Source organism: Salmo salar, chromosome ssa15, assembly GCF_905237065.1.
Source record: "Salmo salar chromosome ssa15, Ssal_v3.1, whole genome shotgun sequence".
NCBI classification, from domain to species: domain Eukaryota; kingdom Metazoa; phylum Chordata; class Actinopteri; order Salmoniformes; family Salmonidae; genus Salmo; species Salmo salar.
This window is the reverse complement of record NC_059456.1, coordinates 24,360,317-24,387,913: the sequence shown is the minus strand read 5'-3', so window position 1 is coordinate 24,387,913 and position 27,597 is coordinate 24,360,317. Positions and strand designations below refer to the sequence as shown.

The 27,597-nt window shown below is 43.6% G+C and overlaps 1 protein-coding gene across 1 annotated transcript in view; it reads right to left on the bottom strand.

The window, feature by feature from the left end:
* Positions 1-15,474, bottom strand: part of LOC106571113 (formin) — a 50,538-nt gene extending 35,064 nt beyond the window's left edge. The window contains exons 1-4 of the mRNA XM_045695570.1: positions 14,905-15,474; positions 14,577-14,688; positions 10,834-10,895; positions 8,819-9,441 (exon numbers count right to left, since the gene is read on the bottom strand). Of these exons, the coding sequence (XP_045551526.1) occupies positions 8,819-9,441; positions 10,834-10,895; positions 14,577-14,688; positions 14,905-15,474 (1,367 nt within the window). The remainder of the gene's footprint in view (positions 1-8,818; positions 9,442-10,833; positions 10,896-14,576; positions 14,689-14,904) is intronic.
* Between the last annotated feature and the right edge of the window lie 12,123 nt (positions 15,475-27,597).

Genomic DNA, 27,597 nt, shown 5'->3' with positions numbered 1-27,597 from the left:
ATCATCCTCACCTCTGGCATCTTCCGCAATATTTGGAACCAAGGACTGATCACCCCAATCCACAAAAGTAGAGACAAATTGGACCACAATAACTACCGTGGGATATGCATCAACAGCAACCTTGGGGAAATCCTCTGCATTGTCATTAACACTGTACTGAGCAAATGTCAAATTGGCTTTTTACCAAATTACCGTACGACAGACCATGTATTCACCCTGCACACCCTAATTGACACACAAACAAATCAAAACAAGGGCAAAGTCTTCTCATGCTTTGTTGCTTTCGACACAATTTGGAATGAGGGCCTGCTATACAAATTGAGGGAAAGTGGTGTGGGGGAAAAACATACAACGTTCTAAAATAAATGTACACAAACCACAAGTGTGCGGTTAAAATTGGCAAAGAACACACTTTTCTTTCCACCGTACCGTTCAAAAGTTTGGGGTCACTTAGAAATGTCCTTGTTTTTGAAAGAAAAGCCTTTTTTTTTGTCCATTAAAATAACATCAAATTGGTCAAAAAAACAGTGTAGACATTGTAAATGACTATTGTAGCTGGAAACGGCTGATTTTTAATGGAATATCTACGTAGGCGTACAGAGGTCCATTATCAGCAACCATCACTCCTGTGTTCCAATGGCACGTTGTGTTAGCTAATCCAAGTTGATCATTTTAAAAGGCTAATTGATCATTAGAAAACCCTTTTGCAATTATGTTATCACAGCTGAAAACTGTTGTTCTGATTAAAGATCAATAAAACTGGCCTTCTTTAGACTAGTTGAGTATCTGGAGCATCAGCATTTGTGGGTTCGATTACAGGCTCAAAATGGCCAGAAACAAAGTACTTTCTTCTGAAACTCGTCAGTCTATTCTTGTTCTGAGAAATTATGGCTATTCCATGCGAGAAATTGCCAAGAAACTGAAGATCTCGTACAACGCTGTGTACTACTCCCTTCACAGAACAGCATAAACTGGCTCTAACCTGAATAGAAAGAGAAGTGGGAGGCCCCGATGCACAACTGAGCAAGAGGACAAGTACATTAGAGTATCTAGTTTGAAAAACAGATGCCTCACAAGTCCTCAACTGGCAGCTTCATTAAATAGTACCCGCAAAACATCAGTCTCAACAGTGAAGAGGCGACTCGGGGATGGTGGCCTTTTATATTGATTTAACTAGGCAAGTCAGTTAAGAACAAATTCTTATTTTCAATGACAACCTAAGAACAGTGGGGTAACTGCCTTGTTCATGGGCAGAACAACAGATTTGTACCTTGTCAGCTCAGGGATTTGATCTTGCAACCTTTCAGTTACTAGTCCAACACCACTAGGCTACGCTGCCTTCTAGGCAGTTGCAAAGAAAAAGCCATATCTCAGACTGTCCAATTAAAATAAAAGATTAAGATGGGCAAAAGAACGCAGACACTGGACAGAGGAAGATGGAAAAAAGTGTTATGGACAGATGAATCTAAGTTTGAGGTGTTCGAATCACAAAGAAGAACATTTGTGAGATGGTGAAAAAATGAAAAGATGCTGGAGGAGTGCTTGACGCCATCTGTCAAGCATGGTGGAGGCAATGTGTTGGTCTGGGGGTGCTTTGGTGGTGGTAAAGTGGGAGATTTGTACAAGGTAAAAGGGATCTTGAAGAAGGAAGGCTATCACTCCATTTTGCAACGCCATGCCATACCCTGTGGATGGCGATTCATTGGAGCCAATTTCCTCCTACAGCAGAACAATGACCCAAAGCACAGCTCCAAACTATGCAAGAACTATTTAGGGAAGAAGCTGGTATTCTGTCTATAATGGAGTGGCCAGGACAGTCACCGGATCTCAACCCTGTTGTGGGAGCAGCTTGACCGCATGGTACGTAAGAGGTGCCCATCAAGCCAATCCAACTTGTGGGAGGTGCTTCAGGAAGCATGGGGTGAAATCGCTTCAGATTACCTCAACTAATTGACAACTAGAATGCCCAAGGTCTGCATGGCTGTAATTGCTGCAAATGGAGGATTATTTGATGAAAGCAAAGTTTGAAGGACACAATTATTATTTCAATTAAAAATCATTATTTATAACCTTGTCAACGTCTTGACTATATTTCCTATTCATTTTGCAACTCATTTCATGTATGTTTTCATGGAAAACAAGGACATTTCTAAGTGACCCCAAACTTTTGAACGGTAGTGTCTATATCAACAAATTGGCGAGGGCACTAGAACAGGCTGCAGCACCCGGCCTCACCCTACTAGAATTTGAAGTCAACTGTTTGCTGATGATCTGGTGCTTCTGTCCCCAACCAAGGAGGGTCTACAGCAGCACCTAGATCTTCTGCACAGATTCTGTTCCGACCTGGGCCCTGAAAGTAAATCTTAGTAAGACAAAAATAATGGTGTTCCAAAAAAGGTCCACTGTTCGTGTTCCTGGCAAGAGGCATCACTGCTGTACCCGGTTCGAATCCAGGCTACATCACATCCGTCTGTGATTGGGAGTCCCATAGGGTGGCGCACAATTGGTCTGGGTTTGGCCGGGGTAGGCCGTCATTGTAAATAATAATTTGTTCTTAACTGACTTGTCTAGTTAAATAAAATAAATAAATAAACATCAGCGCCACTGGTAACTTCCAGAAAGCTGTGAATTATCTGAGAAACAAGGCAAGAAGGGCCTTCTATGCCATCAAAAGGAACATGCAATTTGACAATTAGGATCTGGCAAAAAATATAGTTATAGAACCCATTTCCCTTCACGGTTCTGAGGTCTGTGGTCCGCTCACCAACCAAGAACTCACAGAATGGGACAAACACCAAATTGAGACTCTGCATGCAGCATTCTGCAAAAATATCCTCTGTGTATAACGTAAAAAAACACAAAATAATGCATGCAGAGCAGAATTAGGCTGATGCCCGCTATTTATCAAAATCCAAAAAAGAGCTGTTAAATTCTACAACCAGCTAAAAGGAAGCAATTCCCAAACCTTCCTTAACAAAGCCATCACTTACAGAGAAATAAACCTGGGGCAAGCTGGTCCTGGGGCTCTGTTCACAAACACAAACAGACCCCACAGAGCCCCAGGACTGCAACCCAATTAGACCCAACCAAATCATGAGAAAACAAAAAGATAATTACTTGACATTGGAAATAATTTGACAAAAAAACAGAGCACACTAGAATACTATTTGGCCGTAAACAGAGAGTACACATTGGCAGAATATCTGACCACTGTTACTAACCCTAAATTAAAGAAATATTTGACTATGTACAGACTCAGTGAGCATAGCCTTGCTATTGAGAAAGGCTGCCGTAGGCAGACCTGGCTCTCAAGAGAAGAAACATGTTTCCTTCCCACAGAAAGAGGGAGAGAGAAATAAGTCTAGATCAATTCCATACATAGTGATGTGTTTAAGAATAAGAAGTTGTGGCCAGATGACATGGTCTGCTACCAAAACCTGCAGGCTCTCCTTCACTGCAGCCAACGTGAGTAAAACATTTAAACGTGTTAACCTTCGCAAGGCTACAGGCCCAGACGGCATCCCCTGCCGCGTCCTCAGAGCATGCGCAGACCAGCTGGTTGGTGTGTTTACGGACATATTCAATCAACCCTTATCCCAGTCTGCTGTTCCCACATGCTTCAAGAGGGCCACCATTGTTCCTGTTCCCAAGAAAGCTAAGGTAACTGAGCTAAATGACTACCACCCCATAGCACTCACTTCCGTCATCATGAAGTGCTTTGAGAGACTAGTCAAGGACCATATCACCTCCACCCTACCTGACACCCTAGACCCACTCCAATTTGCTTACCGCCCAAATAGGTCCACAGACGACACAATCGCAATCACACTGCACACTTCCCTAACCCATCTGGACAAGAGGAATACCTATGTAAGAATGCTGTTCATCGATTACAGCTCAGCATTTAACACCATAGTACCCTCCAAACTCGTCATTAAGCTCGAGACCTTGGGTCTCGACCCGCCCTGTGCAACTGGGTCCTGGACTTCCTGACGGGCCGCCCCCAGGTGGTGAGGGTAGGTAACAACATCTCCAGCTCGCTGATCCTCAACATTGGGGCCCCACAAGGGTGCGTTCTCAGCCCTCTCCTGTATTCCCTGTTCACCCACGACTGCGTGGCTATGCACGCCTCCAACTCAATCATCAAGTTTGCAGACGACACTACCGTGGTAGGCTTGATTGCCAACAATGACGAGATGGACTACAGGGAGGAAGTGAGGGCCCTCGGAGTGTGGTGTCAGGAAAATAACCTCACACTCAATGTCAACAAAACAAAGGAGATTATCATGGACTTCAGGAAACAGCAGAGGGAGCAGCCCCCTATCCACATTGATGGGACAGTAGTGGAGAGGGTGGAAAGTTTTAAGTTCCTCTGCATACACATCACAGACAAACTGAAATGGTCCACCCACACAGACAGCGTGGTGAAGAAGGCGCAGAAGCGTCTCTTCAACCTCAGGAGGCTGAAGAAATTCGGCTTGTCACCAAAAACACTCACATACTTTTACAGATGCACAATCGGGAGCATCCTGTAGGGCTGTATCACCGCCTGGTACGGCAACTGCTCCGCCCATAACTGTAAGGCTCTCCAGAGGGTAGTGAGCTCTGCACAACGCATCACTGGGGGCAAACTACCAGCCCTCCAGGACACCTACACCACCCAATGTCACAGGAAGGCCAAAAAGATCATCAAAGACAACAACCACCCGAGCCACTGCCTGTTCACCCCGCTATCATCCAGAAGGCGAGGTCAGTACAGGTGCATCAAAGCGGGGACCGAGAGACTGAAAAACAGCTTCTATCTCAAGGCCATCAGATTGTTAAACAGCCATCACTTTATATAATGTTTACATACCCTACATTACTCATCTCATATGTATATACTGTACTCTTTACCATCTACTGCATCTTGCCTATGCCGTTCGGCCATCACTCATTCATATATTTTTATGTACATATTCTTATTCATTCCTTTACACTTGTGTGTATAAGGTAGTTGTTGTGAAATTGTTAGGTTAGATTACTTGTTAGATATTACTGCATGGTGGGAACTAGAAGCACAAGCATTTCACTACACTCGCATTAACATCTGCTAACCATGTGTATGTGACAAATAAAATTTGATTTGATTTGATTTATATTGGCACCGTTGCACTTTTCTTAAATAATCCCTTATTTCTTCTCAAATAAATTGAAATTGAAAAAAATGCTATTGGATTGTCAACATTGCAGAACCAATTTTAATTTAGTTCACAATTTCAATTTAGAAGCAGATTATTAAGGTTTTTTGGAGTGCAATGTTCAACCCAGTGTCCAAATACTGTATCTCTGTTGAAGGTTGTGGATCTTCCAGCGGGACAACAACCCCAATCACACATTAAAAAGCACCCAAGCCAGCAAAGTACACATCTGAATCACATCTAAAACCTATGGCGAGATCTGAAAATAATTTTGTCCATGCCATTTGTTCTTATTTTCTAAATAAACAATTTAAATCTAACTTTACAAAAATAAATTGGTTCTACAATGTTGAAAATCCATGAACATGATGTGGAGACCAAACGTTTTCTTCAATTTCAACTTATTTTTTAAGAAATAGGGAATTATTTAAGAAAAGTGCAAAGGTGACACTATATTTGGCAGCAACAAATGTTGCGCTATTTTCTCTCTTCCTTTCTCTCTGGCAATCACCACCAGGATGAAAGACCATCCAGGGAGGCTGTTGGTGCAACAGCAATTTAACAGAGCCACACTCATAACATAACAGTTTGCAGTTGTCTACATTGGCTCGATGGAGAGCTGTGGGTGGGTACAAGTTCCTTCAAAAGGTTTCAGATTAAAGTGCAACAATAGAGAGGATGGCCAATGGATTGGACGACACACAAAAATCAATGCCTCCTGTATTACTGGCAGACGACACTAAATTGTCTACTGTACAGCCACCCAAGACGTTTAGACCAGGCTCTTATGAGCCAAACCTAGAAAAAGGTTGGGATGGAAGCAATTTGTCAATGGACCCCATATCCCACAAGGAATGAAAAGGCTTAACAGGAACCAAAATGTGGTTGAACAAAATAGTGCAAGATTGCTAGATTGGTCCTAGGTCTATTTGTCATGAAAACGACCATAGAAGTTGGCTATACTATACAGCACTAACAGACCTGGGAACAGGCTAAGTGATCCGATCTAGACCGGGTTACTGTAAAGTGCTGTGACAACTGCTGATGTAAAATGGCTTCATACACTGAACAAAAAAATATAAACACAACATGTAAAGTGTTGGTCCCATGTTTCATTATCTGAAATAAAAGATCCCAGAAATGTTCCATATGCAGGAATGTCCACCAGAGCTGTTGCCAGAGAATTGAATGTTGTTTTAGAGAATCCGGCAGTACGTCCAACCGGCCTCACAACCGCAGACCACATGTAACAACGCCAACCCAGGACCTCCACATCCGGATTCTTCACCTGTGGGATCGTCTGAGACCAGTCACCCGAACAGCTGATGAAGCTGAGGAGTATTTCCGTCTGTAGTAAAGCCCATTTGTGGGGAAAAACTCATTCTGATTGGTTGGGCCTGGCTCCCCAGTGGGTGGACCTGGCTCCCAAGTGGGTGGGCCTATGCCCTCCCAGGCCCACCCATGGCTGCACCCCTGCCCAGTCATGTGATATCCATAGATTACAGCCTAATGAATTTATTTAAATTGACTGATTTCCTTATATGACCTGTAACTATTGTATTTGCTTGATAATAAGATAACTGACAAATGTCCTATCCCACTGGGCCAAAACTGCTTGAATCAACGTTGTTTCCATATAACTTAAAAACAAAAATGAAATGTGATGACGTTGAATCAATGTGGAAAACTGATTGGATTTGCAAAAAGTCATCAATATAAGGGCTTTTTTTTTAGCACCCAACATTTAACCTACATTCAGTGACATGGTGACATTTATTGTTGATTTCATGTCGTATTCACATGAGCTGACAACTCAAACAAATGTAAATCAAAACTAGACGCTGAAACGTCGTCTGTATCCACTGGGATGGAGTTGTCCATACTTAGGGAACTTTAGGAAAAAGGACCCCAGGATGTGGGTGTTAAGGGGAGATAACCTTGTTAAATATCAACTGCCACTGCTACTGCAGGTAAAATGTACATCTAATCAAAATGGAAATCAAAACATGCTCTATCAACATGACAATGGTGGAACTAGGTGATCACCTAGTATTCTATATGTACTAAATATCCTACCGTGTCAGGAAATATTAAGTGTAGGAAAATCTGGGGTTCTTTTACAGGTTCCTAACATTCAGAACCATGCTAGCTGCTGATTGATGTCTGCTTCTGCTTCTTTTGATTAGAATTATTTTAGACGTGTCCTGTGGTGTATTATTCATTATGAAAAGTGATACGTGTGAACGTCGAGGTGGGCGGGATCAGTGATAAGTGTGAACATCGAGGTGGGCGGGATCAGTGATAAGTGTGAACATCGAGGTGGGCGGGATCAGTGATAAGTGTGAACATCGAGGTGGGATCAGTGATAAGTGTGAACATCGAGGTGGGATCAGTGATAAGTGTGAACATCGAGGTGGGCGGGATCAGTGATACGTGTGAACATCGAGGTGGGCGGAATCAGTGATAAGTGTGAACATCGAGGTGGGCGGGATCAGTGATAAGTGTGAACATCGAGGTGGGATCAGTGATAAGTGTGAACATCGAGGTGGGATCAGTGATAAGTGTGAACATCGAGGTGGGCGGGATCAGTGATACGTGTGAACACCGAGGTGGGATCAGTGATAAGTGTGAACATCGAGGTGGGATCAGTGATAAGTGTGAACATCGAGGTGGGCGTGATCAGTGATAAGTGTGAACATCGAGGTGGGCGGGATCAGTGATAAGTGTGAACATCGAGGTGGGATCAGTGATAAGTGTGAACATCGAGGTGGGCGGGATCAGTGATAAGTGTGAACATCGAGGTGGGATCAGTGATAAGTGTGAACATCGAGGTGAGCGGGATCAGTGATAAGTGTGAACATCGAGGTGGGATCAGTGATACGTGTGAACATCGAGGTGGGTGGGATCAGTGATAAGTGTGAACACCGAGGTGGGCGGGATCAGTGATAAGTGTGAACATCGAGGTGGGCGGGATCAGTGATAAGTGTGAACATCGAGGTGTGCGGGATCAGTGATACGTGTGAACATCGAGGTGGGATCAGTGATAAGTGTGAACATCGAGGTGGGATCAGTGATAAGTGTGAACATCGAGGTGGGATCAGTGATAAGTGTGAACATCGAGGTGGGTGGGATCAGTGATAAGTGTGAACATCGAGGTGGGTGGGATCAGTGATACGTGTGAACATCGAGGTGGGTGGGATCAGTGATACGTGTGAACATCGAGGTGGGTGGGATCAGTGATACGTGTGAACATCGAGGTGGGATCAGTGATAAGTGTGAACATCGAGGTGGGTGGGATCAGTGATACGTGTGAACATCGAGGTGGGTGGGATCAGTGATACGTGTGAACATCGAGGTGGGTGGGATCAGTGATACGTGTGAACATCGAGGTGAGCGGGATCAGTGATAAGTGTAAACATCGAGGTGAGCGGGATCAGTGATAAGTGTGAACATCGAGGTGGGATCAGTGGTTTATCTGTTGTGTTTTGCAAAGTAAAAAACAACAACTTTACAACGGTGTTTGCAATGTAAAAATGGAAGAGCAATAACGATTTTGTTACCTTATACAAGAAAAAGACAACTTTGGGGAAAGAAACATTTGATTGAGTGATTGATTGATAGTTAGATGTAACACGTACTTGTCCTGTATCTGTATCCTGGTCCAGTAGAGAGGCTTCATGGGACAGGCTGGTTCCACAGCAGGCTTCCTGTGGGGTTTATCCACCAACACACTGTAGTTAGGACCTCCTGGAGGGGGAGGGGGAACACAGCCTGGTGGCGGTGGAGGAGGTGGAGGGGGTGGAGGGCTGCAGCCTGGTGGAGAGGTTGGAGGAGGGCTGTCAAGTCCCTGGGTCTGTTTTGGGAAAGGAGGAGGAGGAGGTGGAGGAGGAAGAGGGAGAAGAAGGGGGGAAGAAGAGGGAGAAGAGGGAGAGGTAGCCTGTCCAGACAGATTTAGACTGATAGAAGCCAGGCCCAGTCTCTTAGGCACGTTGAGGGGCGGTTGGGGGCCCAGCCTGACACCTCCCTCCTCATCCTCAGGGGTTCTGATAAAGGTCTGGCGGTCCGTCTGGACGCACACTGTGTGGACGGTCCGGGGTGAGAGGTCATCTCCCGTGGATACGGCCACGTCTCGGAGGTCTCCACGGCGGTGGTGGGCACCCAGTGCTAGGTCGCTCTGTAGCCGGGCAAGGTTGCACTCCAGATGGAATACACGCTCCTCATTGTCCCCTCTCATCTGGCGCAGCTGCTTCCAAAAGTCCTCCTGCAGTTAAGGTTAGGGTTGTGTTAGGGTTGTGTTGGGGTTAAGGTTGTGTTAGGGTTAGGGTTGTGTTAGTGTTGTGTTAGGGTTGTGTTAGGGTTGTGTTTGGGTTAAGGTTGTGTTAGGGTTCGGGTTGTGTTAGGGTTAGGGTTGTGTTAGGGTTGTGTTTGGGTTAAGGTTGTGTTAGGGTTAGGGTTGTGTTAGTGTTGTGTTAGGGTTGTGTTTGGGTTAAGGTTGTGTTAGGGTTCGGGTTGTGTTAGGGTTAGGGTTGTGTTAGTGTTGTGTTAGGGTTGTGTTAGGGTTGTGTTGGGGTTAGGGTTCTGTTAGGGTTAGGGTTGTGTTGGGGTTCTGTTAGGATTGTGTTCGGGTTAAGGTTGTGTTAGGGTTGTGTTAGGGTTGTGTTAAGGTTGTGTTAAGGTTGTGTTAGGTCTAGTGTTAGGAGTGTGTTAGGGTTAGGGTTGTGTTTGGGTTGTGTTAGGGTTGTGTTAGGGTTTGGGTTGTGTTAGGAGTGTGTTAGGGTTGTGTTAGGGTTGTGTTAGGGTTGTGTTAGGGTTGTGTTAGGGTTTGGGTTGTGTTAGGAGTGTGTTAGGGTTGTGTTAGGAGTGTGTTAGGATTGTGTTAGGGTTTGGGTTGTGTTAGGAGTGTGTTAGGGTTGTGTTAGGGTTGTGTTAGGGTTGTGTTAGGGTTGTGTTAGGGTTTGGGTTGTGTTAGGGTTGTGTTAGGATTGTGTTAGAATTGTGTTAGGGTTTGGGTTGTGTTAGGGTTGTGTTAGGGTTGTGTTAGGGTTGTGTTAGGGTTTGGGTTGTGTTAGGGTTGTGTTAGGGTTGTGTTAGGGTTTGGGTTGTGTTAGGAGTGGGTTAGGGTTGTGTTAGGGTTGTGTTAGGATTGTGTTAGGGTTGTATTAGGGTTGTGTTAGGGTTGTGTTAAGGTTTGGGTTGTGTTAGGGTTGTGTTAGGATTGTGTTAGGGTTTGGGTTGTGTAGGGTTGTGTTAGGGTTGTGTTAGGGTTAGGAGTGTGTTAGGGTTGTGTTAGGGTTGTGTTAGGATTGTGTTAAGGTTTGGGTTGTGTTAGGATTGTGTTAAGGTTTGGGTTGTGTTAGGGTTGTGTTAGGGTTGGGTTAGGGTTATGTTAGGGTTGTGTTAGGATGGTGTTAGGGTTGTGTTGGGGTTTGAGTTGTGTTAGTAGTGTGTTAGGGATGTGTTAGGATTGTGTTAGGATTGTGTTAGGGTTTGGGTTGTGTTAGGGTTGTGTTAGGGTTGTGTTAGGGTTAGGAAACTAATTTTTGTATATTATGTAAAGGAATAGGAAAAACAGCTGTATGACCTACAGGTCTGTGGCGAAATCTGTGTCTGGGTCACAGTTAGCAAAGGAGATGTAGTACTGTGCTTTACTGACCTGTATCTTCTCCATCTCCTCATTGCATTCTCTCTTCAGCTGCAGGAGGGCTGCCTGGTGTTCTGGAGGACAAGCAGACCGTGATGAAATATACAACTGAACCACAAGGCAGCAGTAAGTCTGTGTTCTCCTAAACATTCTCATGACAACTATTTATAGATGTACACTGCCACTCATTCTCATTCAAGGGTTTTTCTTTATTTTGACTATTTGACATCAATTCTATGAAATAACACATATGGAATCACGTAGTAACCAAAAAAGTGTTAAACAAATGAAATATATTTTAGATTTTAGATTCTTCAAAGTAGCCACCCTTTGCCTTGATGACAGCTTTGCACAATCTTGTCATTCTCTCAACCAGTTCATGATGTAGTCACCCGGAATGCATTTCAATTAACAGGTGTGCCTTGTTAATTTGTGGAACTTATTTTCTTCTTAATGCGTTTGAGTCCATATTATAACAAGAACAGCTCAAATAAGCAAAGAGAAACGACAGTCCATCATTACTTTAACCTGTTGGGGCTAGGGGGCAGCATTTGCACGTCTGGATAAAAAAAATGTACCCGATTTAATCTGGTTACTAATCCTACCCAGTAACTAGAATATGCATATACTTATTATATATGGATAGAAAACACTCTAAAGTTTCTAAAACTGTTTGAATGGTGTCTGTGAGTATAACAGAACTCATTTGGCAGGCAAAACCCTGAGACATTTTCTGACAGGAAGTGGATACCTGATGTGTTGTATTGACTTTAAACCTATCCCATTGAAAAACACAGGGGTTTAGGAATATTTTGGCACTTCCTATTGCTTCCACTAGATGTCACCAGCCTTTACAAAGTGTTTTGAGTCTTCTGGAGGGAGATCTGACCGAACAAGAGCCATGGAACGGTGATGGCCGATTAGACTCTGACGCGCGAGTTCATGTTGGGTACCCTCGTTCCAATACGTTATAAAAGAGTATGCATTCGTCCACCTTGAATATTATTCATGTTCTGGTTAAAAAAGGCCCTAATGATTTATGCTATACAACGTTTGACATGTTTGAACGAACGGAAATATATTTTTTCCCCTCGTTCATGACGAGAAGTCCGGCTGGCTTACATCATGTGCTAACGAGACGGAGATTTTTGGACATAAATGATGAGCTTTTTTGAACAAAACTACATTCGTTATGGACCTGTGATACCTGGAAGTGACATCTGATGAAGAGAATCAAAGGTAATGGATTATTTACATAGTATTTTCGATTTTAGATCTCCCCAACATGACGTCTAGTCTGTATCGCAACGCGTATTTTTCTGGGCGCAGTGCTCAGATTATTGCAAAGTGTGATTTCCCAGTAAGGTTATTTTTAAATCTGGCAAGTTGATTGCGTTCAAAAGATGTAAATCTATAATTCTTTAAATGACAATATAATATTTTACCAATGTTTTCTAATTTTAATTATTTAATTTGTGACGCTGACTTGACTGCCGGTTATTGGAGGGAAACGATTTCCTCAACATCAATGCCATAGTAAAACGCTGTTTTTGGATATAAATATGAACTTGATAGAACTAAAAATGCATGCATTGTCTAACATAATGTCCTAGGAGTGTCATCTGATGGAGATTGTAAAAGGTTAGTGCATCATTTTAGCTGGTTTTATGGTTTTGGTGACCCTGTCTTTGACTTGACAAAACATTACACACAACTCTTGTAAATGTACTGTCCTAACATACTCTAAATGTATGCTTTCGCCGTAAAACCTTTTTGAAATCGTAAAACGTGGTTAGATTAAGGAGATGTTTATCTTTCAAATGGTGTAAAATAGTTGTATTTTTGAAAAATTTGAATTTTGACATTTATTTGGATTCAAATTTGCCGCTCTTGAAATGCACCTGCTGTTGATGGAGTGCACCACGGGTGGCACGCTAGCGTCCCACCTAGCCCCAAGAGGTTAAGACATGAAGGTCAGTCAATCCGGAAAATGTCAAGAACTTTGAAAGTTTCTTCAAGTGCTGTCGCAAGAACCATCAAGCGCTCTGATGAAACTGGCTCTCATGAAGACCGCCACAGGAAAGGAAGACCCAGAGTTACTTCTGCTGCAGAGGATAAGTTCATTAGAGTTAATTGCATCTCAGATTGCAGCCAAAATAAATGATTCACAGAGTTCAAGTAACAGACACATCTCAACATCAACTGTTCAGTGGAGACTGTGTGAATCAGGCCTTCATGGTCGAATTGCTGCCAAGAAACCACTATTAAAGGACACCAATAAGAAGAAGAGACTCGCTTGGGCCAAGAAACACGAGCAATGGACATTAGACCAGTGGAAATCTGTCCTTTGGTCTGATGAGTCCAAATTTTAGATTTTTGGTTCTAACCGCCATGTCTATGTGAGACGCAAAGTAGGTGAACGGATGATCTCCGCATGTGTTGTTCCCACGGAGGAGGTGTGATTGTGTGGGGGTGCTTTGCTGGTGACACTGTTTGAGCTTAGTGGCACTATCATTTGTTTTTCAACAGGACAATGACCCAACACACCTCCAGGCTGTGTAAGGACTATTTGACCAAGAAGGAGGGTGATGGAGTGCTGCATCAGATGACCTGGCCTCCACAATCACCTGACCTCAAGCCAATTGAGATGGTTTGGGATGAGTTGGACCGCAGAGTGAAGGGAAAGCATCCAACAAGTGCTCAGCATATGTGGGAACTCCTTCAAGACTGTTGGAAAAGCATTCCAAGTGAAGCTGGTTGAGAGAATGCCAAGCGTGTGTAAAGGTGTCATCAAGGCAAAGGTAGCTACTTTGAAGAATGTAAAATATAAAATATATTTTGATTTGTTTAACACTTTTTTGGTTACTACATGATTCCATATGTGTTATTTCATAGTTTTGATGTCTTCACTATTAGTCTACAATGTAGAAAATAGTGAAAATAAAGAAAAACCCTTGAATGAGTAGGTGTGTCCAAACTATTGACTGGTACTGTGTATTTCTTTGATAATCAGCTGGTGCCTGTGTGAGCACAAGGAGTGGCCCCTGCCAAACACACCTGATGTGTTATCGGATGGATAAGAATTGAAGAAGTGAATGTAACAGTTCCTGGCACCACTGTACACACAGCCCTGTCCCAAAACAATACCTTTGTGACATCAGTCATCTAGAATCCAGGCAGCCTTCTACTATGGACAATCACAGGGATAGGGTGGAGGAGTGTTTACCTTCCCATTAGTATAGTATGAGTATTTACCTTCCCGTTAGATCATGGGATTTTACATTTACTACAGAGATACTACAGAGAAAACATTGACTCTCTCTCACACTCTCTCACTCTCATTCCCTCTCTACCTATCCACTGTTCTGTCTCTATTGCATACTGTAACTTTCAGACAGGGTTCATTTCATTTCAATTCCAGTCAATTCAGGAAGTACATTGAAATTCCAATTATTTTCAATGAGAAAAATGTGGAATTGGAATTGACTGGAATTGAAATGGAATTGAAGCCATAGAGCTCAGTTAGTCACAGCAAAGAGCTGGCCTGGCTTGCTGCATGGGTCAAGGCCACAGGCTGAATCCTAACTTGAGACCTGTACATAGAACTTGAATTTCCATCCAAATCTCTCTTTGACATCATTAAATATGTTATATAATCAGAGGTATCTCACACACGTACCTCAAGTTACCGTAGGGTTCCACCCATAGTGAATATTTGTTTACTTTAAGTTGCTTTTTGTCCTTTGGGTCCTTACCGGCTTCTGTGTATTTCAGTCCCACTTTCTCCTCCTTAGTTGGGGGCCAGATGGCCTGCAGACGGCCTGGGGTGGACCGGTCCTCTCCATCACCTGGGGTCGACGCCCGCAACTGGCGGACAGAGGCACAATATTAAAAAAATATTTCAAGACAGTCTATATTTCAGGCATTAAGCACTTAACACAGAAATGAATGTCCCAGCAAACTGTGAAAGTTCCTACAACATTAGGGAACACTTCAACAACATTAAATAACGTTCCAACTGATTACCCCATTCACTCATATCAGACGATAGAGAGAAATCATGGTCAGATCAAGACAACATACTTTTGAATCAGTTATCTTTTCAGGAGTCTTGAAGTTTCTCTCAAAGATCCAGGCCTTCCTCTTCACTGCATCCTGGTCCCTCCTCAGGGGCCTGGGGACAAAAAAGGCCTTGAACGCATCAAATGCCACCTCCGCACTGGAGGGAGGCTTCTGAGGTCCCTTAGGTTCTGAGGGTTCTAGAGTCTCAGAAGGTTCTGAAGATTCCGGTTGCTTTATCACAGACCGTCCTTCAGTCTTCTCTTTCTCTGTATCCTTCTCTGTCTTCTCTTTCTCTGAATCCTTCTCTGTCTTTTCTGTCTCTGTATCCTTCTCTGTCTTCTCTTTCTCTGTATCCTGCTCTGTCTTCTCTTTCTCTGAATCCTTCTCTGTCTTTTCTGTCTCTGTATCCTTCTCTGTCTTCTCTTTCACCCCCCTCCCTTCCTCAGGTTCATCGCTGAATTCTTTAGACTCTTCTGACGGCTCGGACTCCTTCCTCTCCTCTCCTGTAGACTCCCTCCTCTCCTCTCCTGTAGACTCCTTACTCTCCTCTCCTGTAGACTCCTTACTCTCCTCTCCTGTAGACTCCCTCATCTCCTCTCCTGTAGACCCCCTCATCTCCTCTCCTGTAGACTCCTTCCTCTCCTCTCCTGTAGACTCCTTCCTTTCCTCTCCTGTAGACTCCCTCATCTCCTCTCCTGTAGACTCCTTCCTCTCCTCTCCTGTAGACTCCTTCCTTTCCTCTCCTGTAGACTCCTTCCTTTCCTCTCCTGTAGACTCCTTCATCTTACTGTTATCATCCTTCTCTATGTTCAGGAACTGGGAGAGCTGGTCCAAGAAAGTCCCCTGCCTCCTGCGAACCGTCTTCTGCTCTCTCCTCACAGGCTTGTTCACACCCAGGTCTGATGGTGATGGTGGTTTGATCAGGGCCACTCTGTCCTGATCCGGCCCTGCCGCTCCCTTCTTTCGGATCCTCAGACCACTGAAGAGGGCAGGCAGCTGGAGGGGCTTCTCCACCGGAGAACCGAGGGAGAAGGTGGCTCGGATGGAGGTGGTGCCAGGGGGAGGGCCACTGGTTGGACCTGGGGTTGAGGTTGGCCCCTGGGGACTTGTTGGGTGAGAAGGCCCGGCTGTAGACTTTGCCAATACAGGTGCTCTCTCTATCACTTCAGAGCACAGCATAGTTTCAGAAGGACAAGACACCACCCTGTCATTCCCAGTATCGGTCTCTCCTGTCTCCACTACTGCCCCAGTGAGACTGTCTGAATCTGAGTGTGGGTAGGTCTCCTCTCTCACCTTCACCTCAATGCTAGACCCACATCCTGGCTCCTCAGTCTGTCCTGTACCAACAACATGCTCCGTTTCAGCGAATGAATGCTGCTGCTCCTCAGAAACAGGTTCAGTCCTGATCATGGTTAGAACCACAGTTCTGTTGTTTGAAGATGGTGTTCCACTGGTGTCAGGTTTACCAGCTCTTACTGCAGAGGGGTTAGCAAGGTCTCTGGTTAAATCATCATCAGGTGTTGGTACGTCTTGAGGTTTACCAGCTCTTACTGCAGAGGGGTTAGCAAGGTCTCTGGTTAAATCATCATCAGGTGTTGGTACGTCTTGAGGTTTACCAGCTCTTACTGCAGAGGGGTTAGCAAGGTCTCTGGTTAAATCATCATCAGGTGTTGGTACGTCTTGAGGTTTACCAGCTCTTACTGCAGAGGGGTTAGCAAGGTCTCTGGTCACATCATCATCAGGTGTTGGTAAGTCTTGAGGTTTACCAGCTCTTACTGCAGAGGGGTTAGCAAGGTCTCTGGTCACATCATCATCAGGTGTTGGTGAGTCTTGGATTTGATTATCATCTGTACATGTTTCCTGTTTACTGCTGCTTGCTGGATTGGTTTCACTGTCTGTTAACCAGGTCAGTATGTTGTGCTTGTCTGTAGATTCATCTGTGTTGTTGCGAACATCCTTGGCGGTGTCTTTGTCATCAGTGTTACTGATTTCATCACTATTTAACATATCTTGATGAATTTTGTCTGTGGATCTGTACAGACGTTGCTGGTCAGTTATCTCTGACTGGTCTGTACTGGGACAGTCAGTGGCTACGTCCTGATTGGTGCTACCTGTAGCACACTGCGTGTCTGTGTCTATAGGCTCCTCCCTATTGCAGTCTTCTGATGCTCCACTGTTCCTATGTTTGTCTATGGACACTTTCAGTTCATTTTTTAAAGAATCCATTGGCCCCACATATCCTTGTAAGTGAGATGTCCTTTCTGGAATGCAGCCATCCGATTGGTCTGTTGACCCACCATATCCTTGTAAATGGGTCTTCTTATCTGTGATGTAGTCTTTTGACTCGACAAGACATTTACCATTTGCATCATCCTCCTTTAAGTCCATGATGTCACTCGGTGCTTCTGGAATCCATTGAGCCAGACCTCCATTCCTGTCACAATCCACAGAACAGCTAGTCCCTGGTGGCATCCCATCTACAGACTCCAATTCCCTGCAGCCCTCTGTTCCACATACTTCCTCTCTCTCATTGGCCCGTACAACTATGGTGGGGGTGGTGGATTCTCCATTCTTCTGAACCACACCTACTGCACTTGAATCCCCTCCTGTCCTCTCATTTCCATTGACTTCAACAGATGTTCCATGACTGCTGTTGACGTTCCCGGGAGAAGTGTCGGGAGAAGTGTCTGTCTCTTCAGAGAGAGTCCGGAAGAACTTCAGGACCGGCGTCTCGACATCAGGCCTCTGGGACTCGGACCGGTCGGAGCGGGTGAAGATGATGGGGTTGGAAGAGGCCTTCCTCTGAGCAGCATCAGTGTTGCCGTTCGCGTTCCTGTTTACTCTGTCCATGGTTGAGATCTTTATCCAGATTTAAATCATCAAAAATAAATCATAACAACTAATATGATTGAGGTCCAAAGCATGTCCAGCGATCGCCCCACACACCGTTCACTTTAATGCATGTAACGTACTTGAATCTGTCTCTGATCCAGGTAATGATGTGTTAGTCCAACACAATGTGGCCATTCAGTGTTGACGGGAAACAGTACATCCGTACACCTCCAGAAACACATGCTGCGTCTGCTCCAGAGGAAAATAACTAGAAAATAAGAAAGGCATCTAAATCCAACTATTAAAAAATATATATTCAAACTGATTTTCCTTTTTTTGTAGTCACAATAACAGTTGAAGGAAGTTTGAGTAGTAATATTATTTGAAAAGTCCTCCAAAAGTTGAAGGTGTTGATGGGGATACCATTCACCACCAAAATGTTTTGTGAGGAAGAAACATCAGCATGGAAAAATACCCAGAAGTGGTACTTAGTCATGCAGTGAGTTACCAGTACTTTTTTGCAACACATTCATGAGCTCTACTTAGCTTTAATAAAAACTCTATCATCAGTCTCATCTTCTCCTTCTCTGTTCAGATCCCTGTCTTCTGTTCAGATCCCTGTCTTCTGTTCAGATCCCTCTAGCTTTTTCTCCAACTAGACTGAAGCAGACCTCATCCAACTCTCCAGCTTTGTCACCTTCTCTCTTCACTGAAGACAGTCTGTCAGCAGCAGCCACAGTATCAGACAGTTGGTCTGGTTCTCTCCTCCACAACCGACCCTGAAGCTTCTCCTCCTTCCTTCTCTTACTAAAAAACAATCCTTCCCTGCAGTAGACTTGAGCAGTCCTCCCCTTCCAATGCTCCAGCCTCTCCTTTCCTTCCCTGTTCACTGAAGACTCTGTCCAGAGCAGTAGTAGCCACAGTGTTCGAGTGAATCAGACTACACCCTAAGAGCTCCCCGTTGGAGTGGTACTCTGGTGTCCACCCAGACAACAGTACAACACAGAACACCACACCCAGATTGACGTGCTGACTGATTGTAGGTTAAACAGGGTTGATGCAGTAGGATCTGGAGTAGGATATGTACTCTGGTGAGCTATTCTATTCAACTTCCGTTGTACCCCTTCAAGCATGGCTGGATCTAACACACATCCACTTTGTCCCCTCAATTCGTCGACAAAGCTTAATTGGACTGTGAAGTAGAGAGAGAATTCTTTCTCCCAGAACTCAGGAGTCTATAAAAAGGAGGTGTGGAGGTCTCCATTCTCTCATGTGTACTGACTGATCAACACAACACTAATCAGGTGCGTAGTCACCTACAACGCTTATTGTTCAATCTTATTTACATAGAAAGTTACTCTTCTTTTCTTAGATGGTAATATAAAGGTATAAAGGAGAATAGAAACGTTTTAGAGCTATGTGAAACGGACACAACCAATTACAAACGACATATTATGGTGTGTATGGGAAGGTAGCCTAGCGGTTAGCGCATTGGACCAGTGACACGAAAAGTAGCTGGTTGGAATACCCGAGATGACAAGGTGAAAAATGTATATGTTGTGCACTTGAGCAAGACACACACAGTCTAATCACTCCCGTAAGTCACTCTGGATAAGAACGTCCAAAATGTAATAGTTGTCCGTTGTACTTGAAAAGGCACCTCTTTTCCAATGACTCTATACATATCACTTCTCATACTTGTTTGATTTGGCATGCTATCGCCGCATGGTGTATTTACAGACCAGATTCATACATTATCAATTATAGAACTTGGGTTGAGACTTACAGTATAGTCTCCAAGGCTTCTGCCTAGCTTAGACTGCTGTACTGCTTTATGATTAGGCTTTAAATGACATTTTAGTCATTTAGCAGATTGCTCTTATCCAGAGCTCTTGCCCTTTCTCAAGGGCACGTTGACAGATTTTTCACCTAGTCAGCTCTGGGATTCGTATCAATTACCTTTTGGTTATTAGCCCAACACTGTTAACCACTAAGCTACCTGAGTCATAAAGGATTAATGGAAGAAAGAGGTTTATGGTTCAAAGATGATGAGTCAGTGTGTGTGTTAGTGGATCATGACTATTGCTAAAATCTTGGTGCAGATTTTCAGGCTGTCACCATCGGTCACTCTAATATTTATACAGCCAAACTCCAAACCTAACAAACATCGTAGCATTTAAAGTTACTTCATTAGTTACTCTAGAAACAGACATGGCCATTGAGAGATTAACTGGGATACTTGGTGTGACCAGTACAGAGCAGGCCAACAACACCCCGCCCTGCTTAAACAGTCAGACCAGGCGCCTGTCAACGGGTAGCTGCTAGGCAAGATAGCTGGTGGCTAGCAGAAATACACACACACACACACACACACACACACACACACACACACACACACACACACACACACACACACACACACACACACACACACACACACACACACACACACACCAACTATTTATTCATCAGTGGTGGGGGTAATGAGTTCTATCTCGTTAGTTCACACACATCACGTGAAATAATACATAAATAATACTAATCAATAAATCCCTTTTAGATGTAATAGGATTTCCATTACTAATAGTTACTATCACTCACCGCATATGAAGAGTTTCTTTCCAAAACGCTATATATTCATTTTTAGAACTGTTGGTAAATTATATTTTATTGTTTAAAGACATTTTTCACTATCTAATCATGGCATGGGGTTGTTCAATGACAGACATGTACAGTGACCTTGGAAAGTATTCAGACCGCTTCCCTTTTCCCCATTTTGCTACGTTACAGCCTTATTCTAAATTTCATTCAATTGTTATTTCCGCTCATCAATCTACACACAATACTGCATCATGAGCAATCAAAAACAGGTTATTAGACATTTTTTGAATTTTTTTTAAATTACAGACTCAAGTCTTCTTGGGTATGACGCTACAAGCTTGGCACACCTGTGTTTGGGGAGTTTCTTCCATTCTTCTCTGCAGATGCTCTCAAGCTCTGTCAGGTTGGATGGGGAGCGTTGCTGCACAGCTATTTTCAGGTCTCTCCAGAGATGTTCGAGCGGGTTCAAGTCGGGGCTCTGGCTGGGCCACTCAAGGACATTCAGAGACATCTCCCAAGCCACTCTTGCGTTGTCTTGGCTGTGTGCTTAGGGGCGTTGTCCTGTTGGAAGGTGAACCTTCGCCCCAGTCTGAGGTCCTGAGCGCTCTGGAGCAGGTTTTCATCAAGGATCTCTCTGTACTTTGCTCCATTCATCTTTCCGTTGATCCTGACTAGTCTCCCAGTCCCTGCTGCTGAAAAACATCCCCACAGTATGATGCTGCCACCACCATGCTTCACTGTAGGGATGGTGCAAGGTTTCCTCCAGATGTGACGCTTGGCATTCAGGCCAAAGAGTTCAATCTTGGTTTCATCAGACCAGATAATCTTGTTTCTCATGGTCTGAGAGTCCTTTAGGTGCCTTTTGGCGAACTCCAAGTGGGCTGTCATGTGCCTTTTACTGAAGAGTGGCTTCCGCCTGATTGGTGGAGTGCTGCAGAGATGGTTGTCCTTCTGGAAGGTTCTCCCATCTCCACAGAGGAACTCCGGAGCTCTGTCAGAGAGACCATCGGGTTCTTGTTCACCTCCATGACCAAGGTCCTTCTCCCCCAATTGCTCAGTTTGGCCGGGCGGCCAGCACTAGGAAGTCTTGGTGGTTCCAAACTTCTTCCTTTTAAGAAAGATGGAGGCCACTGTGTTCTTGGGGACCTTGAATGCTACAGAATTATTTTGGTAACCTTCCCCAGATCTGTGCCTAGACACAAACCTGTTTCGGATCTCTACAGACAATTCCTTTGACCTTATGGCTTGGTTTATGCTCTGACATGCACTGTCAAATCGTCTTATATAGACAGGTGTGTGCCTTTCTAAATTATGTCCAATCAATTGAATTTACCACAGATGGACTCCAATCAAGTTGTTGAAACATCTCAAGGATGATCAATGGAAATAGGATACATTTGAGCTCAGTTTCGAGTCTCATTGAAAAGGGTCTGAATACTTATGTAAATAAGGTATTTCTGTTTGTCATTTTTTATAAATTAGCAAACATTTCTAAAAACCTGTTTTTGCTTTGTCATTATGGGGTATTGTGTGTAGACTGATGAGGAATTATTTTTTACTTAATCCATTTTAGAAAAAGGCTGTAACGTAACAAAATGTGGAAAAAGGGATACTTTCCAAATACTTTCCGAATGCGCTGTATTTGTTTGAAATCTATCACGAGATGATTTCATTTCAGAGAGACAAATAATCATGTTTTTTTGCTAAATGCTATACAGTTGAAGTCGTATGTTTACATACACCTTAGCCAAATACATTTAAAGTCAGTTTTTCACAATTCCTGACATTTAATCCTGGTAAAAAAAATCCCTGTCTGAGGTCAGTTAGGACCACCACTTTATTTTAAGAATGTGAAATGTCAGAATAATAGTAGAGAGAATTATTTATTTCAGCTTTTATTTCTTTCATCACATTCCCAGTGGGTCAGAAGTTTACATACACTCTATTAGTATTTGATAGCGTTGTCTTTAAATTGTTTAACTTGGGTCAAACGTTTCGGGTAGCCTTCCACAAGCTTCCCACAATAAGTTGGGTGAATTTCGGCCCATTTTTCTTGACAGAGCTGGTGTAACTGAGTCAGGTTTGTAGGCCTCCTTGCTCACACACTTTTTCAGTTCTGCCCACAAATGTTCTGTAGGATTGAGGTCAGTGCTTTGTGATGGCCACTCCAATACCTTGACTTTGTTGTCCTTAAGCATTTTGCCACAACTTCGGAAGTATGCTTGGGGTCGTTGTCCATTTGGAAGACCCATTACGACCAAGCTTTAACTTCCTGACTGATGTCTTGAGATGTTGCTTCAATATCTCCACAAAATTGTCCTCCTCATGATGCCATCTATTTTGTGAAGTGCACCAATCCCTCCTGCAGCAAAGCACCCCAACAACATGATGCTGCCACCCCCGTGCTTCACGGTCGGGATGGTGTTCTTCGGCTTGCAAGCGTCCCCCTTTTTCCTCCAAACATAACGATGGTCATTATGGCCAAACAGTTATTTTTTTGTTTCATCAGACCAGAGGACATTTCTCCAAAATGTACGATCTTTGTCCCCATGTGCAGTTGCAAACTGTAGTGTGGCTTTTTTATGGAGGTTTTGGAGCAGTGGCTTCTTCCTTGCTGAGCGGCCTTTCAGGTTATGTCGATATAGAACTTGTTTTACTGTGTAGTTTTGTATCTTTTTCCTCCAGCATCTTCACAAGGTCCTTTGGTGTTGTTCTGGGATTGCACATTTCACACCAAAGTACTTTCATCTCTAGGAGACAGAATGCGTCTCCTTCCTGAGCAGTATGATGGCTTCGTGGTCCCATGGTGTTTTTACTTGTGTACTATTGTTTGTACAGATTAACGTGGCACCTTCAGACGTTTGGAAATTGCTCCCAAGGATGACTTGTGGAGGTCTACAATGTTTTTTCTGAGGTCTTAGCTGGTTTCTTTTGATTTTCCCATGATGTCAAGCAAAGAGGCACTGAGTTTGAAGGTAGGCCTTGAAATACATCCACAGGTACACCTCCAATTGACTCAAATTATGTCAGTTAGCCTATCAGAAGCTTCAAAAGCCATGACATCATTTGCTGGAATTCTTCAAGCTGTTTAAAGGCACAGTCAACTTAGTACGTGTAAACTTCTGACCCACTGGAATTGTGATACCAAAACTATAGTCTGTTTAACAAGACATTTTTGGAGTGGTTGAAAAACGAGTTTTAATGACTCCAACCTAAGTGTATGTAAACTTCCGACTTCAACTGTATATCCTCCACACTCTCTGAGAAATAAGTAGTACTGCTAGGTTTTACACAGTCTAATGTAACAAATAACTTGAATAAATAACAATACAAATGATACATTTGTGATGTCAATATCTAAAAAAAGATTTAAATAAAATGAATCAGTAAAGTAATATGAGATCTGGGGGCCGATTGGCCATCTGGCAATTCTGGCAAATGCCATATGGGCTGGACAATTTGGGTTGGGTTGGCTGTTGGAAATTGACACATATAAACACAGACAGAGCACATTGTCACCTCAATCAAACCTTCCTGTTTTTTGAGCAGTTAAAACCATGATTTGGTCAAACAGTAAAGTGCATTATCCTCATGATTCCTGTAATGAAAGTGTCTGCCCAGCCCCTCTGCTTGTTTCGCTGGGGCCTGGTGCTGGGATGAGCAAGCCACCCGATGCGCTCAAGAGAAGAAAGAAAAACATTTCAAAACGCAATTGCTGGAAAAACACAGCTTTGAAAGCTTCGTCCATATGACCCTGTCAAAGAGAGGAGGATCTCAGCTTTCTGTAAGTACTGTCAATATTCAGCTCAATAGAAACTATTTTACAACCAAGATATATGATATGGCTTTGCGATATGGAACAATGCAGATGCAGAATGTGCACCAGCCATTGCGAGGGCATATACCTATAGGTCTATAACTACCTAGAGTTAATATGTTTTGAGTTAAGCAATCATTTCTCTTAAAAAAAAACACAAATGTGAAAAATTGGTGGATATAGCGTTTTGGAAATAAACTTCTTCACACTCCTCTAAGGGAAATATCTACCACATCATTGACACTCACTCGCAGCGGGGAGAAAGGTGAGTCGCTGGTGATGTCATCTTCCAGGGGTGTGATCCTGAGGAAGTCAACGTGTTTGGGGCGGGAGAGGCAAGATGGGCAGGAGAGAGACCGGCAGTAGGACAGAGACTCTTCCACCTCTCTCTGCCAGATCTCCTCCTGTCTCCTCAGGGATTCGTCTCTCTGCCAGATATCCTCCTGTCTCCCCAGGGACTCATCTCTCTGCCAGATCTCCTCCTGTCTCCCCAGGGACTCGTCTCTCTGCCAGGTCACCTCCTGTCTCCTCAGGGACTCGTCTAAAGAGAAGAGACAACCGGAACATCAGATAGAGTTGGTAGAAGTTTAAATTTGGGGTACATTTCATTTTAAATTCAGTCAATTCAGGAAGTGACTTGAAATTCAATGAATGAATGGAAAACCCCACATAGAAACCATTCCTCTTAAGCTGGGTAGAAGTTGGTATTGTGTAATGTGCTTAACAAGTCCAGTTCCACCTTCTACTACAGTAATGCTTATTGGCCAAGGTTGACACCAAGGTTAAAACTTCAACCTTCTGTAAGGCCATATCTTTCCCTAAGTTTCCTAATGCATTTCCTAATGCAAAAGAATTCATACAAATGGACTCTGACTGAGTGTAATAACCAGGGCACTACAGCACCCACAATACTGTATGGTTCTGTATAAAGTTAAGCTGTGGCGCCACCTTCAGAATTAGAAGTGGAATTGCTGCCATTCTCAGCAATGACGTGAGTTCTTCATGTCCTTCTGAACATCAACTCAGTAGCCCCCAGTGGTGGAAAAAGTACAAAACGGTCATACTTGAGTAAAAGTAAAGATACCTTAATAGAGAATGACTCACGTAAAAGTGAAAGTCACCCAGTAAAATACTACATAAGTAGAAGTCTAAAGGTATTTGGTTTTAAATATACTTAAGTATGGAAAGTAAATGTAATTTCTAAAATATATATTAAGCACACCAGACGGCACCATTTTTTTTTATTTTTATGGATAGCCAGGAGCACACATCATTTACAAATGAAGCATTTGTGTTTAGTAAGTCTGCCAGATCAGGCAGTATAGATGACCAGGGATGTTATCTTGATAAGTGTGTAAATTTGACCATTTTCCTGTCCTGTTAAGCACAACAAATTTACTTTTGGGTGTCAGGGAAAATGCATGGAGTAAAAAGTACATTATTTTCTTTCGGAATGTAGTGAAGAAAAAGCCAAAGTTGTCAAAAATAAAGTACATACTACAAAAAAATTACTTAAGTAGTACTTTAAAGTATTTTAACTTTACCCCACTGGTAGCCCCAGCCCATATAACAGCATGGAACTGTACTGATATTGTAAATAATCACAAGTCAAATCAGCTCATGTCCTTCATGTTAACCTGTAATGAGATGTGAATGACTGAGATACACTACTTGACCAAACGTTTGTGGACACCTGCTCATCGAACATCTCATTCCAAAATTATGGGCATTAATATGGAGTTGGTCCCCCCCTTTGCTGCTATAACAGCCTCCCTCCACTCTTCTGGGAAGGCTTTCCACTAGATGTTGTAACATTGCTGCGGGAACTTGCCACAAGAGCATTAGTGAGGTCGGGCACTGATATTGGGTGATTACTCCTGGCTTGCAATCGATGTTTCAATTCATCCTAAAGGTGTTCGATGGGGTTGAGGTCAGGGCTCTGTGCAGGCCAGTCAAGTTCTTCCACACCGATCTCGACAAACCATTTCTGTATGGACCTCGTTTTGAGCACAGGGGCATTGTCATGCTGAAACTGGAGAAGACCCTACCCAAACTGTGCCAACAAAGTTGGAGGCACAGAATCATCTAGAATGTCATTGTATGCTGTAGCGATTTCCCTTCACTGGAACTAAGGGGCCTAGCCCGAACCATGAAAAACAGCCCCAGACCATTATTCCTCCTCCACCATACTTTACAGTTGGCTCTATACATTGGGGCAGGTAGCGTTCTCCTGGCATTCTCCAAACCCAGATTAGTCCGTCGGACTGCCAGATGGTGAAGCGTGATTTATCACTCCAGAAAACATGTTTCCACTGCTCCAGAATCCAATGGCGGCGAGCTTTACACCACTCCAGCCGACGCTTGGCATTGCGCATGGTGATCTTAGGCTTGTGTGCGGCTGCTCGGCCATGGAAACCCTTTTCATGAATCTCCCGACTAACAGTTCTTGTGGCAACATTGCTTCTAGAGGCAGTTTGGAACTCGGTAGTGAGTGTTGCAACCGAGGGCAGACTATTTTTACGTGCTACGCACTTCAGCACTCGGCATTCCCATTCTGTGAGCTTGTGTGGCCTACGACTTCCCGGCTGAGCCGTTGTTGCTCCTAGACATTTCCACATCACAATAACAGCACTTACAGTTGGTCGGGGCAGCTCTAGCAGGGCTTGTTGGAAAGGTGGCATCCTATGACGTGACTGTGTGCTTGATTTTATACACCTGTCAGCAATGGTTGTGGCTGAAATAGCCGAATCCACTAATTAGAAGGAGTATCCACATACCTTTGTATATATATATAGTGTATGTGTGTGCCAGGTAGAATGATAACAGATGGCTCAGCTGGTGAGGCTGTCTGGATGAAGATGTCTGGTTGGCAGGAATACCAGGGTGATGGACACTGTGTTAATTGGTCAGCTACATCGTGGGTGTGGCCAATGGCCAATGACACACAATCCATGTCTCTATTGTATCAAGGCTTAATAATCCTTCTTTAACCTGTCTCCACCCCTTCATCTACACTGATTGAAGTGGATTTAACAAGAGACATCAATAAGGGATCATAGCTTTCACCTGGATTCACCTGGTCAAGAGCAAGTGTTCTTAATGTTTTGTATACTCAGTGTAAATAGACAGCTGCTACTTTGTGATTCTGTTCGTTTTCACACACGAGAGCAGAAGATGCCGTTACCAGTAATCACCTCTTATGCAAAAACTTCACTCCATTGAATTCACTCCATTGCATAATAGTGGAGGGTGCATAAAGATGGTGGCCCACAATGCACTTACCACACATTCCTTGTTTTGCTAAGTTCTCCATATTGTACATTTCTCTCCGTTCCATTTTGTTTTTGTATGGTCATTAACAGAGTCTACATGATCCCAATTTTAGCTTCAATATTTTTAACAACTCAGTGGATAGCGCTAAAACAATTACATCATATCTGAATTCTTCCACCTTTATGAATGTT